The sequence below is a fragment of the Helianthus annuus genome, chromosome 6, assembly GCF_002127325.2.
Source record: "Helianthus annuus cultivar XRQ/B chromosome 6, HanXRQr2.0-SUNRISE, whole genome shotgun sequence".
Taxonomy (NCBI): domain Eukaryota; kingdom Viridiplantae; phylum Streptophyta; class Magnoliopsida; order Asterales; family Asteraceae; genus Helianthus; species Helianthus annuus.
Window position 1 is genome coordinate 45,226,125 of NC_035438.2, and position 19,434 is coordinate 45,245,558.

At 36.3% G+C, this 19,434-nt stretch overlaps 1 protein-coding gene across 1 annotated transcript; it reads right to left on the minus strand.

Moving 5' to 3' along the window:
* Positions 1 to 9,117: 9,117 nt before the first annotated feature.
* Positions 9,118 to 11,208, minus strand: LOC110865394 (probable glutathione S-transferase). Its single transcript, XM_022114641.2, has 2 exons — positions 10,802 to 11,208; positions 9,118 to 9,594 (listed from the first exon to the last, which is right to left on the minus strand). Exons 1-2 carry the CDS (start codon positions 11,111 to 11,113, stop codon positions 9,253 to 9,255), a joined length of 654 nt encoding a protein of 217 aa, XP_021970333.1. The 5' UTR covers positions 11,114 to 11,208; the 3' UTR covers positions 9,118 to 9,252.
* Between the last annotated feature and the right edge of the window lie 8,226 nt (positions 11,209 to 19,434).

Sequence of the window (19,434 nt, forward strand, 5' to 3'; positions counted from 1 at the left end):
GGCCAAGATGGCAAGAAGCCATAAACGCCGAATTGAATTCGCTCGAAAAGCGACATGTTTTCGGCTGTAGTCCGAACGCCCATAGACGTCAAACCAGTAGGTTATAAATGGGTGTTTGCAATAAAAAGAAATGAAAAGAATGAGATTGTACGATATAAGGCTCGACTTGTAGCACAAGGGTTTTCCCAAATCCCAGGAGTTGATTATGAGGAAACGTATTCCCTTGTAGTGGATGCGATAACCCTTAGGTTCCTAATCGGCATCACAATCTCTGAAGGACTTCATATGAGACTAATGGATCTCGTCACCGCATACTTATACGGGACACTTGAAAATGACATCTACATGAAAATCCCTAAAGGATTAAAATTGCCTGAAGCATTAAAAACAACACCTCGAGATATGTGTTCTATAAAACTCCAGAGATCTTTATATGGTCTCAAACAATCTGGTCGTATGTGGTACAATCGACTTAGTGAATATCTCGAAAAATAAGGATACAAGTCTGATGTAATCAGTCCATGTGTTTTTATAAAAAGACCACTCTCAAATTTCACTATCATAGCAGTCTATGTTGATGATATCAACATCATCGGATCTCCTGAAGAGATAGAGAAAGCTGCTCAGTTGTTAAAGAAGGAATTTGAAATGAAAGATCTTGGTTTGACGAAATTATGTATCAGACTACAATTTGAGTATCTGTGCAATGGCACATTTGTCAATCAATCAAACCACATCCAGAAGATGTTAATACGTTTCAATATGGATAAAGCACATCCGTTTATTGTACCTATGGTTGTCCGACCGCTAGATCCACACAAGGATCCTTATCGCCCTCAAGAAGAAGGCGAAGAAGTACTTGGTCCAGAAGTACTGTACTTAAGCGCGATCGGTGCCCTAATGTATCTCGTAAATAACACAAGACCTGACATTGCATTTGCAGTACATGTACTATCGAGATACAGTTCGAATCCAACATGTAGACACTGGAATGGTGTAAAACATATATTTCGGTATATTTGCGGGACACAAGACTTAGGTTTTTTCTATCAAAAAGATCAAAAGTCCCAACTTGTTGGGTATGCGGATGTCGGATATCTATCAGATCTCCACAAAGCAAAAGCTCAGACAGGTTATGTATTCACATACGGTGGCACAACAATTTCTTGGAAGTCAACTAAGCAAACACTTACAACAACATCATCAAATCATGCTGAATTGATAGCACTATATGATGCTGGTCGAGAATGCGTGTGGTTGAGATCAATGATTAATCACATACAAGAAGCATGCGGATTAGAACAGATCAAGAAGGAGCCGACAATTATTTATGAAGACAATGCTGCTTGCATAGCTCAGATCAGAGAAGGTTACATCAAGGGTGATCGAACAAAGCACATCTCACCAAAGTTCTTCTCAACATATGACTTGTAGAAAGAAGGGGAAATCGATGTTCGTCAGATCAAGTCAAGTGAAAATCTAGCAGACCTGTTCACAAAATCTTTACCTAGAAGCAGTTTTGAGCAGTTATCACACAAGATCGGTCTTCGTAGATTGAAAGATGTTTGTTGAATTCAGGGGGAGAATTATACACGCTGTACTCTTTTTCCCTTAACTAAGTTTTGTCCCACTGGGTTTTCTTAGTAAGGTTTTTAATGAGGAAGCATAGCTGATCCAGTAGTATCAGTTTATTTATTCAGGTCCTGAAGTACCTATTTAACATCATCCTGAAGTATGTCGTTAAACTGTGTATAATTCTAAATGTCTGAGGGGGAGTGTTATAAACCAGACATTTTAGGCCCAACCCATTGCTTATGGGCTTTAGGGTTTATAGTTTTGTTTATCTATATATTGTAATGTTGAATAGAATGAAATATGAGAATTCAGTTTATCTCTTTTCTCTTTAGTTTTTATCACACTTTTCAATTTTTCAATTTTTTCAATTTTTTTGTCTTTTACTTTTTTATTAATTTTTAATTTTTTATTTCTTATTTTTAAAATTTTGTAAGTGGAAGATTAATTGAATCATAAAAAAAATAAAAACCAAACCATAAACACAATTTTTCTGTTTTTTCGAGGCATTTCACCTCGAAATACGAAATTATACTATACTAGGTATTAAAAAAGAAAAGTAATGATAAAGAAATAGTGGATTCTATCGTTTCTATGATTACTTCTTAAACGGTGAGGTATTCTCTATACACTGGAGCCTTTACTTCATTTAATCAATGTTATTGCTAACTTGTATAGTTCACATTCTTCGGCTCTACCCATGAATTATCCAGTAATAGGTCTTTCAAAACGAGCTCTACATATACAGTAACGGTATTTAATTATGAATATTGGCTGGGTAGCTGACCCTGTTAGTCCGTTCTTGCAAGAGGGGTTTATTTTAACTAAGATTTCTTCCGCTTAATCGATAACCATTTGCTACCAATGTAGAATTGCTTCTCATCTTGAATTGAGGTGAGTGGATTTACACCAACAGAAACCATAAATTTCATACACAATAAAAGGGATATCATTGATTTTTAGATAGGAAATGTAGTTCGTTTTTCCGGTCTATCCTATTTGATCATTGATATTCGAACATTGTTCTCTTTCCTTTGTTCTAGTTCATGATCTGAACGAGTCGCACATATACCCTAGTACATGTTCCTCGACGCTGAGGGCATCCCCGAAGCGCGGGGGATTTTGTGACATTTCTAATTGGTTGTCTTGTATTTCTAATAAGTTGTTTAATCGTTGGCATGTTGAATCATATACATAATGGGCTGGTTTAGATCGATCCTAACCGGATGATTATGAACTACTTTTATTCAATAGAATATAGAATAATAATAAAAAGTCATAGAATATTAATATTAAACTCGGCACGGTGAATTTCAGAATTGACGTGAAATCTAGGCTATTGTCATTCAACCGCTACAAGATCAACAATTCCATAAGCTTGGACCTCTGTTGTTGACAGAAAAACATCTCTTTCCATGTCTTTAAATACAACCCATACGGGTTTGCCCGTTCTTTGTACATAAACCCTTGTCAGGGTTTCACGTAGTTTCAGCAGTTCTCCCACTTCCGGGATGAATACTCCCGTTGCTACTTCAGAAAAAGAACCAACAGGTTGATGGATCATTACCCTAATAATATAAGATAATAAAAGGATTCTCTATTTTTCATGATATGAGGGGAAGATACAAAGAAACATAAAAGAATAAGAAGAAAAAAAGATAGAATCGAACAACCGTACGGGCATTATGCATTGCATACGACTCTACAATAAAATTGACCCTTACCTTCCATAAAATAAAGAAAAAAATAGGATCGATCAGACCCCGATCGGTAAATGATCACCTTACCACCCTTCCTTTCAGCGGAATTCAAAAATACTATGATGGCTCCATTGCTTTGTATATTGATTATATTTTTTTGTCTGTCATTCAGCAATCCCAAAGTGGCTTTTTTATTTGATCAAATAAACTAAGGAAAAAAGATTTTTTTTTCACTCTATAAATATTGTTAAGAGAACTCTGGTGTGAAAAAAAAGTTTGTGACGCTGAACTGGACTTCCAAGAATAAAATAGGAAATACCTTTTTTATCATATTACTCTCTCGATACATAATCTAATGTTTTGAAAACAAAATTTTTTATATCAAATTCAAAGTGCCATGTTATTATTACTTAATAATCATATTTCATATGGCGAAGGCATAGTCTTCTTTTTTCTCTCAAATAAAAGCTTCATTGGTGCCAAGCGTGAGGGAATGCTAGATGTTTGGTAATTTCTCCTCCGACCAGGATAAAAGATCCCGTTGAAGCGGCTGATCCCATGCATATTGTATGTACATCTGGTTGCACAAATTGCATAGTATCATAAAGAGCCACTACCGGTATTACCCATCCGCCGGGAGAGTTTATAAACAAATACAGATCTTGGGCATCATCCTCGATACTGAGATATATCATAAGACCAATCAGTTGATTTGGGATCTCACTATCAACCTCTTGACCTAAAAAAAGTAATATTTCTCGATAAAGTCGGTTGATTAGGGTCAAATTGTATCCCTTCGGAACCGTACAGGCGCCTTTTGACGCATACGGTTCAAAAAAAAAAAAAGAATCAATGTGTAGATTCCAATATTTTTTCTTTTTTTCATAGCAAGTTCCTTCTAACTTATAATAATAGGATTTTCTTTGATTTTTCACTAAATATACTAAATATGAGTTTGTCTTCCTTTCCTTTTTGTCTTCCTTTCCTTATAACATATAATATCAAAAAAAAAAAAAGAATTCATTTAACTTATCCAATTTACTTCTCATTGATGGATTGTTTCATGGAGATCCAATCCATGTCATTTTCTTGTTCTTAAATGGGCCTCTTTAATCTTTTTAGGTTTATGTTCTACTCCAGGTAAAGATCCGCCCGATTTTGATTTGCACATATAGTACAAATGCTCTCATTACCACTTCTTTTTATTATCCCTTTAGAGTTTGAAAAAACTTCTACTTACAAAAAAAAAAAGATTTCTTTACAAATAGGAATCCTTAATAATATAAAGGCAAATTGGATTTAAATAATCCCAACTCACTGTTATTGGCCAATAATAATCCCAACTCATTTAATCACCAATAATAATCCGAACTATTCACTTTTGTTTGTAAAATACTCTCAGTTAAAAAAACACTAACTAGGTTAAAAAATTGCTGATGTGGCTTGCCACGTGGCATATTTTGATGACGTGGCAGCTAATGTGGCAGTCTACGTGGCATATTGTGATGACGTGGCAGTCGATGTGGCAGTCTACGTGGCATTTTTGATGACGTGGCAGCTGATGTGGCAGGTGATGTGGCATGCCACATCAGCAATTTTTTAACCTAGTTAGTGTTTTTTTTAACTGGGAGTATTTTACAAAAAAAGTGAATAGTTCGGATTATTATTGATGATTAAATGAGTTGGGATTATTATTAGCCAATAACAGTGAGTTGGGATTATTTAAATCCAATTTGCCTAATATAAAATAGATATATTACCACTTGATTTTTTTAACAGAGCCTGGATACTTCAATGTTGTAGTCCAACTAAGCCAACCATAAATTCTTCTAATTGATAATAGTAATTTGAATCCCCCCAAAAAATGGATATAATTGCACTTCACGTTCCAAATTTTTTATGATTCAATTAATCTTTCGTGGACGAAAGCCTTAAACACCCCTAGTAAAGAAGACCCATAATTTAAAAAGGAGTAAAATGCACGGATAGTCCCTGTGGTTTGTCAAAATAACACCTTTAGTCCCCAACTTTTGAAAATTACATTCATGCTCCCTGTGGTTTGCTCGGTTGTTACTCAGATAGTCCCTAGAGTGGATGGAAGTTAGTTTTCTCTGTTAAGTGGAAGTAAAGTGACTAAAATGCCCTTATCATTCACGACCCCCAATTGAAGCATATGGATCATAACATCTAACGTGACATAAAATCCGTAATACATCATAATCAATTCAATTGGATTGGCGAACACAAAGTTAAAAACAATTGAGAAAATCTCGCCACCTCTGCTTCACTAAACAATCGTAAGGTGTCGAGAACCTGTTTGCCCATTGGAATCTACGTCTCTTGGTCAGAACCCTAGATTGAGTCACCAGAGATGTCTCTTGGTCGGAATCAACAGAGACTTCATCGGGACCCTAAACGATGTCGTGTTCCTCCACCCTAAGCCTCTCTATGTTTCTTAGTCAGAATCAACAGAAACTTCATCATGTAATGCCTTTGAAAAACAAAATACAATTTTAAGAACACATATATTGCATTTCACCAAACAATTTCCTGGCGATTCCTCCTCCTCTGGTGCCGTTACCGCCATTGGGGAAGCATTCTGACCATACGACCATCTTCCGGTCAGATCTGCAAACTGAATCGGAAACCCATGCCCCTATTCCGACTATTGTCGCATCTGTTGTTGGAGGGTGAATTGGGTACAAATCTGGTGATGGTGGAGGGTGGTGGTTTCAGTGGTTATTTAAGGAGGTGGTGCGTGGTGGCTGACAGTGGTGTTTGGAGGTTGGAGGTGGTGCATGGTGGTTGACAGTGGTGTTAGATTTGGTGATGGTGGTGGTGGTGCTGGAGGTTTTATGGTGGTGGTGGAATTTTGGTGAATGAGAGAGGAGATAAAGAAAAGGGAGGGGGTGGTGGGGTGGGTAAAAAGTGGGACCCATATGCTTCAATTGGAAGTGACGAATGATAAGGGCATTTTAGTCAGTTTACTTTCACTTACAGAGAAAACTAACCTCCATCCACTCTAGGGACTATCCGAGTAACAACCGAGCAAACCACAGAGAGCATGAGTGTAATTTTTCAAAAGTTGGGAACTAAAGGTGTTATTTTGACAAACCATAGGGACTATCCATGCATTTTACTCTTTTAACTTTGTTTAATGAAAGAGGAAACAAAAAAAAAGAATATATAGAAAGGGGCGCGAGATTCGAATCCGGACGTCTGGGAAGAACAACAAGGGCTACAGGCAGCTGAGCAACGCTTGATTAGTGAAGTATCTGGGTGCGTTATAGATTTAAATACAAACTGAAGTTGAACTCACTTCATCTCCTTCGCGTACATAAGCTGAAACGTGATCCCAAACCTCCAAAAACCTTATTGGGTTTATATCTGAATCATGTCGCATAACCTCCATAAGGGACTCAAACAAGTCGTTGCTATGAAAAATGGATGGTTGTTATTGAATGGGGCGTTAACATCATCTAATTTAGCACATTAAAAGTCATTTTGACCCGTTATGTAATCACCACTAAAAGTCTCGGGGAACCCGAATCGAATTTCAACAAATTCATGAACTACAAGTCATTTAACCCATTATGTAATCACCACTTTTACTCACCAACACTCAAAGCCTACAATCACAATCCAAGAATCGCGTGAATTTCTTCAAGAACAAGTTCCGGGGCACCAAACTTCAAGTGTCAATTTATTCCTCATACAAACATCAATTCAGGTGGGAATACTTGAGTTCTTTTTTGAAGACTCAAATTCAATTCCCATTTGGTGCAAAAATAGAGTGAGGCACTGGTAGGCAGTGATAGGAGACCCAGAGAAACTTGGGTTTGATCCTTGAACCAAACGGGTTTTACTGGTAATTTACCATCGTGCCTACGGGCGGGTGAGTTACCAGGTTTTCCCCGGAATTGGTGGGTGACGACTCGGGTTACTCTCGGAGTACTCCGTTTGTACAGTGGGTGCCTCGAGAGTGCTCAGAATTGATTTGTTGGTCGTTCAAAAAAAAAAAAAAAACAAACATCAATTCAGGTGATTCAAAACCCTAACTTCATTGTTTTTCCGAGCTCTACAAAACTCCTCTATCAATTTTTATGATAGAGGTCATTATCTATACCAATTGAAATTGGTAAGAAACTAGGGTTCTTAGTTTTATAAAATTAGGGCTTTTAATCTTAGACCCATAAATTATCACGGAGGACGTGTTCACAAGGATTCTACATAAGTGTTTTTTTATTGTAACTTGAAAAACGATAACCCAATTAACTAATTAGATTAACAAGGATTCACCATGCTAAACTAGTATGTATAAATAGAATACCAAAATTACAACTGTTATGTCTACTATCCAATGAAACCACAAACCAAAGAAACAGACCTAGCAGAATTTGTGGGCATTCAGGAGTTCATTCAAGCTTTTGCTTGCTTGGTTGTTTGGCATTTGTGTTTAGTATGTGGCTAATCGTTGAATGGTCTGAACTTCATTCGCGCAAGGAGGGGTCCCGGCCGCTCCTAATATCGTCCTTCAAAGTGTATATTTTATTCTACTAGCTTAGAAAAATATTATCTCTATTTGGGTTTTCTTTATGTGTAAGAACCGTAATTTTAATTACAAATATTATCAGCCACCAATTTAAATGTTTAAGTTCTGATTGAGAATGCAAATCAATACTATATAACAAGACAAACCAATTTTGAGACACTTGTCATCATATTAGGCAATGTATCTTATGGATAATTATTATTTAGTTTAATCTCTTTTAATTAAATATAGATAAGCAACCTATTAAATATTATTTAGTTTAATCTCTTATGAATAATTATTATTTAATTTAATTTTAATTTAATATAATTCATATTAATATAGCTTCAATATTTGTAGATGTAAATGTCTCGCTAAGTATATATATCTTAAATTATTCATATTAATATAGCTTTAATACTTGTAGATGTATATCTCGCTAAGTGATAGAATATAATTTATAATTCATGTAATTGTAGATAAGTAAGATGATTATTAGTTTAGTTCTATTAATAAATTCTTGGCAAGATATACATGGATCAAGAATTGCTTTTTTTGTTAGTGGAACATACACAAATAATCATGTAACATGTCATTTTTTATAAAATAATCTTTTCATACTTATCTTACATAAACTAATATTAAATCTTAGCCTACTTTGAATTCGACGTGTAATAAACGAGATTTTTAAAGATATAATATTTTATTATTTGATATATAATATTAGATTTATTCAAGCCGTGTAATACACATGGTTTTTTTAGGGATATAAAATTTTAATTATTTACTATAAAAATTACATTCATTCAACCCGTATAATACACAGAGTTTTAAAAGATATAACTTTTTTATAATTTGGTATATGAAATTCGATTTAGTTAAGTATTCAACCCGTACAATACATGGTTTTTTGAAGATATAACTTTTATATTTAGTGTACAAAATTACGTTTATCTAATCCGTGTAATACATAGGGTTCCTAAAGATATAATGTTTTTATTACTTAATGTATATAAAATTACTTTTATTCAACAAGTGTAATAAATGAGATTTTAAAGATATACTATTTTATTATTTAGTATAAAAAATTACATTTATTTAACTCGTGTAATACACGAGGTTCTAACCTAGTAAGTAATAATAGGTGCGTTTCAAAAAATTCAACAACTTTCATGTACCATCATCAATTCCCCCCCCCCCCCCACCCCCCCCCCCCAACCAAAAAAAAAAAAAAAAAACCATTAATTAAGTTTCATGTACCACCAACGAATTATAGCATAGACACCTCCTAATCCGAAAACATGTGTAAAGAACTATTTTTAAAACAGATCAAGATATTTTATTAGCTTCAAACAAAATCATAAACATAGTACAAGACACACCAGCATCTACAATGCTGCTTATTATCACATCGATGGATGTTCAACTAAACTTCATATTACAACCACATTACGCCTTACCAAACCTTGACTTGAAGAAACCAACTGGAAGTTCCCTTGGAGGTAATCCATCCTTGACAGCTTGACACTTAAGATAGTTATCACACCATTCTTTTATTTTCGGAAACTTATCTCTGGGCAACAGCTCTAATCCTAATGCTTCTTCAGCTGCACCTACCCAAAGGGCTATGAAAGTTGCAGAAATATCAACCAGGTTGATGTTCTCACCTCCAAAATACTTACTGCCTTTCACTTTCAATTCATTTTCCAGAAATTGTAGTGTCTCATGAGCTTCTGCAACAGCTTGCTTCTCTCCATGGCTCACAATAGCCTTGAATAATGCGGGAATGCACTGAAGAACATACCACATCATGTAAAATTAGTTATAATTAAATTGTAAAAGAAAATCAAATGAAATGACATTAGCAATTTTTTCAAGAACCAGGCCCAACAAAGAACTGGTCACGTTACCGGTTTATTGGTCAGGTCGAACCGGTTTAAAAATCGATCATATATAATATAAAAAATAAAACCACATACACTTAGTGATATGTAAATTTAACAAAATAATACGACTTAAATAGGAAAAAATATGAATTCTTGAGTCCTAAATTAATATTATTTTTTAATCAGGCAAACTCACACACATACTAAATCCTCTCCAAAATTTTACACCAATGTCCACACAGGAATAAAACCCGCACCACTCGAGGGACTACACCTTATATAGATAAGGATGAGCTCGGTACTAACCCGTACCGTTACCGAAAATCCTCAAAAGTGGGTAACGGTACCGTTGCCGAATATACCCAATACGGGTATGGTTCGGTACCGGTACGGTACTAGTATTTGAGGTTAAAAACCGTACCAGGCCGTTACTGAAAATGTCAAAAGCCGGTACCAAATCAGTACGATTCGATAAATTCAATACCGATACCTGGTATCATTTCGTCATCCTAATCATATACACTCGTTAGTAGCCTTCAAGCCCTGTCGTGGGTCCTTAATTAATAAGATTTTTCAAAGGAAAAAGTATTTAGAAAAAAGTAAAAAAAAATCCGGTTCAACAAGAAGGTATATTCCACCAGTCCAACCAGTAACCGACAATTTAAAATAGAGAACGGTCAAACAGACTTAAAACCCAACCGGTTCCATGTCCTGTTCCCAGTCTGATTTTGTATATCATCATGAACCCTTGAATAATCATAAAAAACCAATAGCATAACAGAATATAAGTAAATTACTTTTTGAGTTTTTTGAGTTCATGTGTGGGTGTTTTAGTAGTTTTAACCGCTTGAGTTCAAAATCAAAAAGTTTAACGCCCTGAGTCCTTAGTCATTTATTTTATAACGTTTTGAGTCCAATTTTGTTTATTTTATAACGGTTTAAATCCAATTTTATTAAAAAAAATTAGACTCAAAAGAACTCAAATGGTTATAAAAAAAGTGTCTAAGGACTCGGGTCATTAAACATTTTGATTTTTAACTCAAATGGTTAAAATCACTAAAACACAAGTACTCAAAAACTAATTTAATAACAACGAAAATATTATTCATTACCTTATCATCAATAACTTTGGCCCAAAATCGAGCCTGAGCCTTCTCGTAAGCATCCTGAGGCAAAATCGGAACTCCTTTCCACACTTCATCGATATACTCCACGATCACAAGAGACTCCGATATCGGATTCCCGTTGTGTACGAACACCGGTACCTTTTTATAAACAGGATTATATTTAAGTAAATCAGCACTCTTGTTGCTCAAATCTTCCGCAACAAATTCATACTTAATACCCTTCAGATTCAGAGCAATTTTCACCCTGCAGACGAACGGACTCCCTGTAACTCCGTGCAATTTCACCTCATTCGCCATTTTTTTTCAATCAGTGGCTGTTAATCTATGGTTTTGGTTTGGGTGTGGTTTGAGTTGAGATGATCGGTGGTGAGGTGTATATATATACAAATGCATGAGTGGTTGGTTTTTGACGGTGTAATCAATTACATGAGGTGTTATGCATGTAAATACTTGTACGATACGCATAAGGGTTGTACGTTAAGATGGAATTGACAACTTTGAAATGTGAAGAGGATGGGTGTATATTGATTACAAGGTGACAAGGGGTTGGTAGATGTAGTGGTCAACATATTTTTGATTTTTTTTTTCATTATTTAAATTTAAATAAAGGGATGATTATATTATTTTTTTATGATTATGATGATTATGATGGTTACGATTTAATAATGTTAAATCTGTGGTTTAAGGAAGATGCTTTCGTATGGATATCGAATCGATCGAAGTTAACGATCCAGCTTGGGAAAAATGGGTAGTTTTTAATATGATAGACGTGATGTAACGTTGTCTTGTTTTGCTTCGTTTGTCTTCTTTTATGTGTTTGTATTTGTTCTCAGTTTCTAGCTGGCTCTTTATATTTATAATGTTAAATAAATAGAAAAGGTTCTAAATTTACATATAGTTTTATCTGAGTGTTATTAAACTTTTTACATTTATAAAGATGAAAAGATTTAATTGTTGAAATAATTAAAAAGGAGAAATGACTCCGGTGGCTACGTAGGTGCATACGTAATTAAGAACTTCTTGCACCTTCTCCTTTGTTCCACAACCTTTTTACATCGAACAAGAAATCATATTGTTTTTGTATTCAGGACCGGGTCCATTAATATTTGTTTCTTTAAATAAAAAAATTAATTTTGGTTGTTCTTTATAGTAAAAAATTAATTACATGAATAGTTTACGATATCACTAACATGTAATGTTGCTAAATAGAGATTGTTTAGAAGTTTGAATAACATGAATAGCAAATTGTTTAAGCTCTCTACTATATCTTCGTAAATAAAAGTATAGAAGATAATGTTTGGTTTCTTGAAATCTAGTAACTCAATAAATCATCATGGAGGGTGTGTTTTTTATTAACCACTAGGATACTAATTAGCAGGATTTCGATCGGTATCGTTCCAATTTGTTGTGAGCAGGATTTCGGTCAGTATCATTCCAATTTGTTGCGTTATCAACACTTGGTGTAGTGGTACCGATTATGACTAGTTGATCGATCAAAAATTATACAAACGAATTGCGGTACCGGTTATTTTTTTTTTGAACGGCCAACGAATCCTCTAAATGGACTACTGGCGAAATTCATCACATCGGGATACACTCGTCTTCCGAACCGGGGAAAACCCTCACCTAGGGCCGAAGCCCGTGAACACTCGCCCGAAGGCACGACAGTGCGGTGAGGTAAAACCCGCTCAGTTCAAGGATCGAACTAGCGATCGCCGCCTACTCGTCTAGTCTCCCATCATCACCAGGTGCCGCAGAAACTAAATGCTAGGGGTAGGAATTGAACTTGAGTCACTTGAAACACAAATGACTATTTGATTTATAAACTATGAATTAATTTCTTATAATGGGTATTGACAAAGGTTCGTCTGTTTGTTTTTTAAGTTGAAATTTAGTTAGATAATGAGGCAAAAAAATAGATGTATAAAAGGTTAATTAGTTATAGTAAAGAGTAAATTGTCATTTTAATCCTTACAGTTGATTATATCTGTCAGTTCAGTAATAATAGTTTTCTTTCTCATCCGTGTCCCTAACGTTTACATTTCTTTTGTTATTTTCGTCCAACCTCCTAACTTTGTCCAAAAATGACAGTTAACTCAGAGATATTTTGGTCATTTTACCTGTTTCTTTTTTTTTCTATCATTAATATTTCTATTTACTTTATAAAAAGAAAAAAGTGTTTTTTAATAAAACCTACCCCCACCTATCTCTCTCTATATATATCTCACTCCCCCTCCCCTCTCTCTCTCTCTCTCTCTCGAGATCGATCGATCGTACACCACCACCATGGCAACATCTTCACCTTCACATCCATCAACCGTCACCATCACCACCTGCCACCATCGCCACAACCACCCCACCACCACCAGCAAACCAACACCATCACTGACTTCCACCATCGCCCACCAACACCACTTAACCGCCGTACTCTCACCCTTAAAACTCGCAACTCCAGCAATCAAGCCAAAAGTCATTGAAATAGCCACTACAACCACAAGGCCACCAAAAACACCAGAATGGGTCTAGATGTCAATGCACGTGACAGATTTGCAAATCACACATTCAATCGAGTTCCAAATACTTACCTCCGCCCGATAGCACCGTGAAACCATCACCGAAACCCAAGTCCATCTCTGATGTCGCTAGTAAGCGTAGCCAAAACCCTAGGTCACTGGAATCGCGTCCTCATCCCTTGTCGTCGTTAGATCGTTTCTAACTTCGTGTGGAAACTCCAGCGTTGTTGCCGAGTTTTGTGGTTGCTACAACCCAACCACCGTTGTCTGGTTACCATGGCCACCATTACCAAAGTTTCTCCTACAAAAAGTAAAGACGCAGTTTTTCCCAAAGTGGGTTATTTATAGGTAAAAAGTTAATAAAAAATATGGAAAACAGTCAGTATTTAAAGATGTGGAAACGTCACCCGTCTTAAGACGTCTGAGCCATTTAAGCCAAAAGAACGAGTGGTTTAAGCTGCTGGTCCCTCAGCCGTTTATAGACGCATAAAGCAGCTAAGTCGGCCACCTCCCAAGATTTGCGGTGTTGTAAATGTCTGCAGCCGCTACAACCCAATCATTTCCATGTGTCTTCTTCCTGTTGCCCTATGTAGGAACTAGGTTCACTTTTTATTAAAAATATTAATAAAAGTAATAAATAACAACGAGACTCTCGTTATTTGTGGGAATTTCGACTAGTACAATACCGCTTACAAAAATAAATAAACCAATATAAAATACAATTTAATTGTACAAATCTTGATTCAAGCCAGCATCTTTGGAAGAACTTCAACCGCACCATCTTGTACAAACCTCCGCTGCAAGAATGAACAAACTGTCGTTGACGGTTTTGGTTGAGGATCGTGTTAGACACGGGGCCCTTAAAACAGATTCCGCGCCTCCTCTCAGACGGTCTGTTTCCAGGATACAACAACCGAAGCAGTAGTTGTACTGCCGGAGATGACACTCGCGCCCGAGATTACACCAGGTATAAATTGGTGTTCATAAAAAAAAAATTGGAACAATGTGAAGTTGTGTAAAATTGAGAGTACTCCTCTCAATGAAACATCGAGACAAAAGAGAATGTCTATTTTCTTGTGTCTAGTATGAACCACCAAGTTCATATAAATACACCTATAATTTTAATCTCATTAAAACTAGTAATAAAATAGGCATTAATTTTGTCATAACTATAACATTAATCTTGTAATAAACAAGATAATGAATATGAAAATAATCTCTAATTTAACGGACTTTAGTGGTTAGCCAAAACGGTCATATTCATCATGACACGAATTAAATGGTTTGAAACAACTAGTCTGACTAGGTCTAACTAGATCTTTTACTACTGTTGCAAACCTGCGCGCATGCTAGAACTGATCCGCCAGTCCGCGTGCCACGCTTCAAGGATCTCATGCCACGCCATATGGAGCCGCGCGCCATACGGATGCCACTACGCATACCAGGACGCCACCCAGTCATGCGCCGTCCATACTCGTGCGTCACCTGCACTCTCTGCCCTAGCCAATGACGTGTGCCACGCGCCTAAGGAGCTCGCGCCGCATCGACATGCCATGGCATCCGCCTACGCCACCCAAGGGTGCGCCATAAGCGGACACGCCATGTATCTGACTACGCGCTCATCGACAAAAATACAAAGGCGGTGTGCGAAGTTCAAAGTGCACTACATAGGGCCTATAGCCCACGGCGCGCGCGCATATGTGCATGAGTACAAGGAGTGCTCCTCCTTATAAACCACTTTAAGTTTTGTCATCCCACCTATGTGGGACAAGTTGACAAAACTAATCCATTTTATTCATCTTTGTTTGTTCCAAACATACAACTTCAAGCTTCGATATCTCATTCATCTTAGCTCTATTTGGACATAGTTTGAACACAAACCATAAATAATTATTTATACAACACATATATAAATAGTATTAATGTCCAAAATATTTAGTGAAAAACTCATTTTCACTAAAATTTCCAACAATCCCCCACATGAATGGAGATCGATTAAAACACACAAAATTCCCCGATGAAAACTCGACAGTCGAGTATTGCAGGATAGGTAGGTGTAGCCTTTGAACCTTCCTTTGTGAAGCATACTTAGCCTACTAGGGTTTTGTAGACGTGATGTCCTTGAACAACCCCCCATTTGTGTAAACGACAATATACATTCACACAATACTTTCCCTAGCCGGGCCATCTCCTCATGTATGTCTCCAATAATGGTCATGGAGCACTTTCCTGGTTCTGCGGGAGCTCTAGGAATTATGCCCTAATTCCATTCAAAGCGACCACACTTCTCTCCAACATAGGTGATTTCCATTTAAATCATTAAAAGCATTATGATTCATTATGATTTACACGAATCATTTAACCACATAGTATGCTTAGCCTCACAACAATGTCACTGGATATTATAGGAATGGACTAGGACGTATTTAAACACCCTTTTATAGTTTTTGGGGGATATATGAAACATATAAACTAGCTTATATATAAACATATATATTAGCTACGCCCCCACTGTAGGATCGTATTCTGACCCGAACGAGTCTATCAGAGGAGTTTTGATCAGATACAGGTGCGAAAAACAAGTACCTGACGTAGAAACAGCTAGATCTTCACTTAAATCACACTTTTGATTGATATAACAGCGTTTACAATCAAATCTCACACCGACAGCACCTTGGTATGGAAAACAAGAACGTTACAAATGATTTCGCTCATGTGGTATTTATAATGTAGGTGGTTTCGCTTATATGGACATGTCCATAAAAGCGAAACCTCCCATTGTTCATAAAAGCGAAACTACTAGTTTCCCACATACGAGCATAGTGGTTTCCCACATACGAACATAGTGGTTTCCCACATACGAACATAGTGGTTTCCCACATACGAACATAGTGGTTTCCCACATAGGAACATAGTAGTTTCCCACATACGAACATAGTGGTTTCCCACATACGAACATAGTAGTTTCCCACATACGAACATAGTGGTTTCCCACATATGAACATAGTGGTTTCCCACATACGGACATGGTGGTTTCCCACATACGAACATGGTGGTTTCCCACATACGAACATAGTGGTTTCCCACATACGGACATGTCGGGAAATCTCGTACAATGTGCCCTAATCTAACATTCTAAGACTAAGACTCGATACAAGACGAAGTCGACAGATGTATGCACTAACAGACTCCCCCTCAGATGTTGACGAGTCTTAAGTGTCGAGTCTTCGCATCTTCAGTCTTGATCTGTCTCTGGGCTTCAATCTCTCAATCTTTTCTTGCAGGTCTTCAGACTCCCCTTTGCGATATGCTGGCATTTCTTCAATTCATCAGCATCATCAACTTTAGGATCGTTGTCTGGCTTTCCATCTAACAGCTTCTCAATATCAATCAGCTTGGCTCTTCATGTCTCAAGATCATTGCCTGGCTATCTCCAATCAGAGTCCTCAGGTATTGGAACCTGGCTCTCATCTAGCTCGGATCTCAGGAACGAATAACCTGGCTCATCTTATCCTGCAAAAACTCTACCTCAAAGTAAATTTCTCTTACATACATATTTCAAAATAAACACATGCAATAACTCAGACTTACTCTCAAAACCCAAACAAAATGATTTTTCAATCTGATGAACCATTTGAAGGTTTGATAAAAAATAATCAATGTTAAAACTAAGCCCCCCTCAAATTATACTCATCATGTTTAGCACTCAGAATTTTGAAAATCAGCTTTCCAATATCAGTTGTCAAAAATCTTTTTGAGTTTTCTGAAACTTTATGCTAAAACACACTGAAAATCTTTTTGGATTTTGAAATAAAGAAAATGTAATGCAGTAAAGAAATATTTACAAACAATATTTTTGTGAGTTCGCGTAAGAGGATCATATCAATTTTTTAGACAAGTCACCAACACCGTTAAGCTTATTTCATTTTAAGTTTTAAATAATTCACTTAGATTGTTAGTATACTGGTCCATTTAAATTTTCACACAAAGTTCAATTGTTCCGAGATACGATATTAATGTTTTAAGAACTTAAACTTATCCGTGTGTCCCACTTCTTGAATATACTCCCGTATCCAGATCCCAATATTCAGTCTTACAGGTGAGTATACCACAGATGATATCTGTTCAGGGGTTAGATGCGAGGGCCGTGAGAGCTCAGGTCGATACTTCCATATACGCAGAGAGATGACGGCTTCGAATTTTCGGTGTGTCCCCTTTAGAGGATCTTTTTGATTTCAACAGCAGCGACTATCAATTTTATTGTTTCATCAGCTTGCTGAGGGCGATGCTATGTTTCAAGCTTTGCGGAAAGCATTATCCGGGGACTAGGTCAGTACTTCCATACAGCAGAAGTCTTGGGATAATACCCCAGATATCACTGAGCATAAAGACCTAGTATCTCAGAATAAGGGACCTTTCAAACAAGATTTCAGGGGTTACCTATATATCCAAGATGTTGTTACCCACAGAATAAGCAAGTTTGAATTTTAGGTTTATATCTCGTCACAATCTACTAAATGTGTAAAAACCTACTGGCATATCCGCAGTGAGATTGTTTACCACATTTTAACTTTCCAATTCTTAAGCATGTTGTGACAGTCCACTGATGTACTATCATTTCCTCTTTTCACAACGAAACTCATTTTTGAATTTTATCATGTTTTTGGCTTTTTCAATTTTTCTAATGTTTTTGGATTTTCTGAAATTTTCTACTCCCCCTAAAATGCAAACACATTAAAGAAATTTGAAAACTATCTAAGCTCTAGACCTACTTGAAGAAAATTCAAAACAAACTGTACATAAACATGACAACTGATATCAAATCACCTCAATTCGCCATTCACTAGGCATAAACAATCTGAACTCCCCCTTTCATAAACCATTTTCTCATTTAGATTTCAAAACATTTAAGTTTGTTTTAATCAAAATGATTTTTCCGGAAAATGAGTTTGTTAAGATAAAAACCCACTTGTAGGTTTATCACTTTGTTAAAATACGGGGATAAGGTTCATTATCTTGTCAGTTTTATCAAATGTAGTAAATCAAGTACAACTTAATGTCCTCGATTTACTGTTTGCAGTCAAGCAACCTCTAAACCACTTGTAAGAATAACCACTTGTAGATATAACCAATCAATACCAATTGTAGGAATGAATCATCTACATTTTACCCATCAAAGTGCCGATTCCTGCTTTGCACTTACCAACCTGGAAGCTCCGGCGTAGTCATTCAACCTGTAAAATTTTAACAATTTCAAGTATTTTCAAAAAACAACCTTATTAAACATGAAAGATACCGATTCCTGATCCACGATTACAAACTTGGGATCTCCGGCAAGTCAGGTTTTTCAAGCAAAGAAAATGTCCACCCAAGCCTGACCAGCCTTGGGTGATTTCAATTCAGATTTTGTTGGGGTGTAAGTTGCTTTCTTTTTAGCGTAGAAATCCTTTACCCCTTTCACCTTCCCATCGACCATCTTTCCAAAAATCTTCTTTACTTTCCCATTAAATGCTTTCTCAACATCAAAATTATCCTTTTCAGAATAACCCTGATTTGAGATTTCAGTCTTTCCAACTTTTCTTTTAAAATTCTCAGTCCTCAATGGTGGAAAGTTCTCATCATCCATTAAAGGAACTGAGTTTTCATCACTCTCATCAAACTGTGGCTCCTCTGATTTTGTGGAATCAGATTCATCACCAGATTTTACTTTAGATTTCTTAATAACCCATTTTTGGTTGTCAAGATTCACACTTCGTCTGTAAAATCTCTTCGAACACTCACCAACTTCAAATGTTGAATTTTTTAAAACTTTAAATTTTTCAGTTAGTGGTTCGGTTTTGTCAACAAAAACTTCTTTCAGTTTTCCAGAAACTCCATGTTTTGTCTTGGTTGATTTAGGACAATTCCATGCAATGTGTCCAACTTCATTGCATCTAAAACAGGTTCTGGTTTCTTTTCTCTGAACTTCATTCTTCTTTTTCTCAACAAGAAATTCTTGATTTGATTGTCTCCAGAATGAGCTCTTCTTTTCCTCTTCAGCAGATGGTCCTGAAACAAATTTTGTATTTTTAGAAAATTTTTCATTTTTATAGTTTTCAGGTGGAA

Bases quoted from the DNA above. Each gene is read 5' to 3' on its own strand.
- LOC110865394 (XM_022114641.2), bottom strand. From the start codon at position 11,113: ATGGCGAATGAGGTGAAATTGCACGGAGTTACAGGGAGTCCGTTCGTC. The intron at 9,595-10,801 runs GTAATGAATAAT...TATGTTCTTCAG, and splicing joins CCAAAGTTATTGATGATAAG to TGCATTCCCGCATTATTCAA.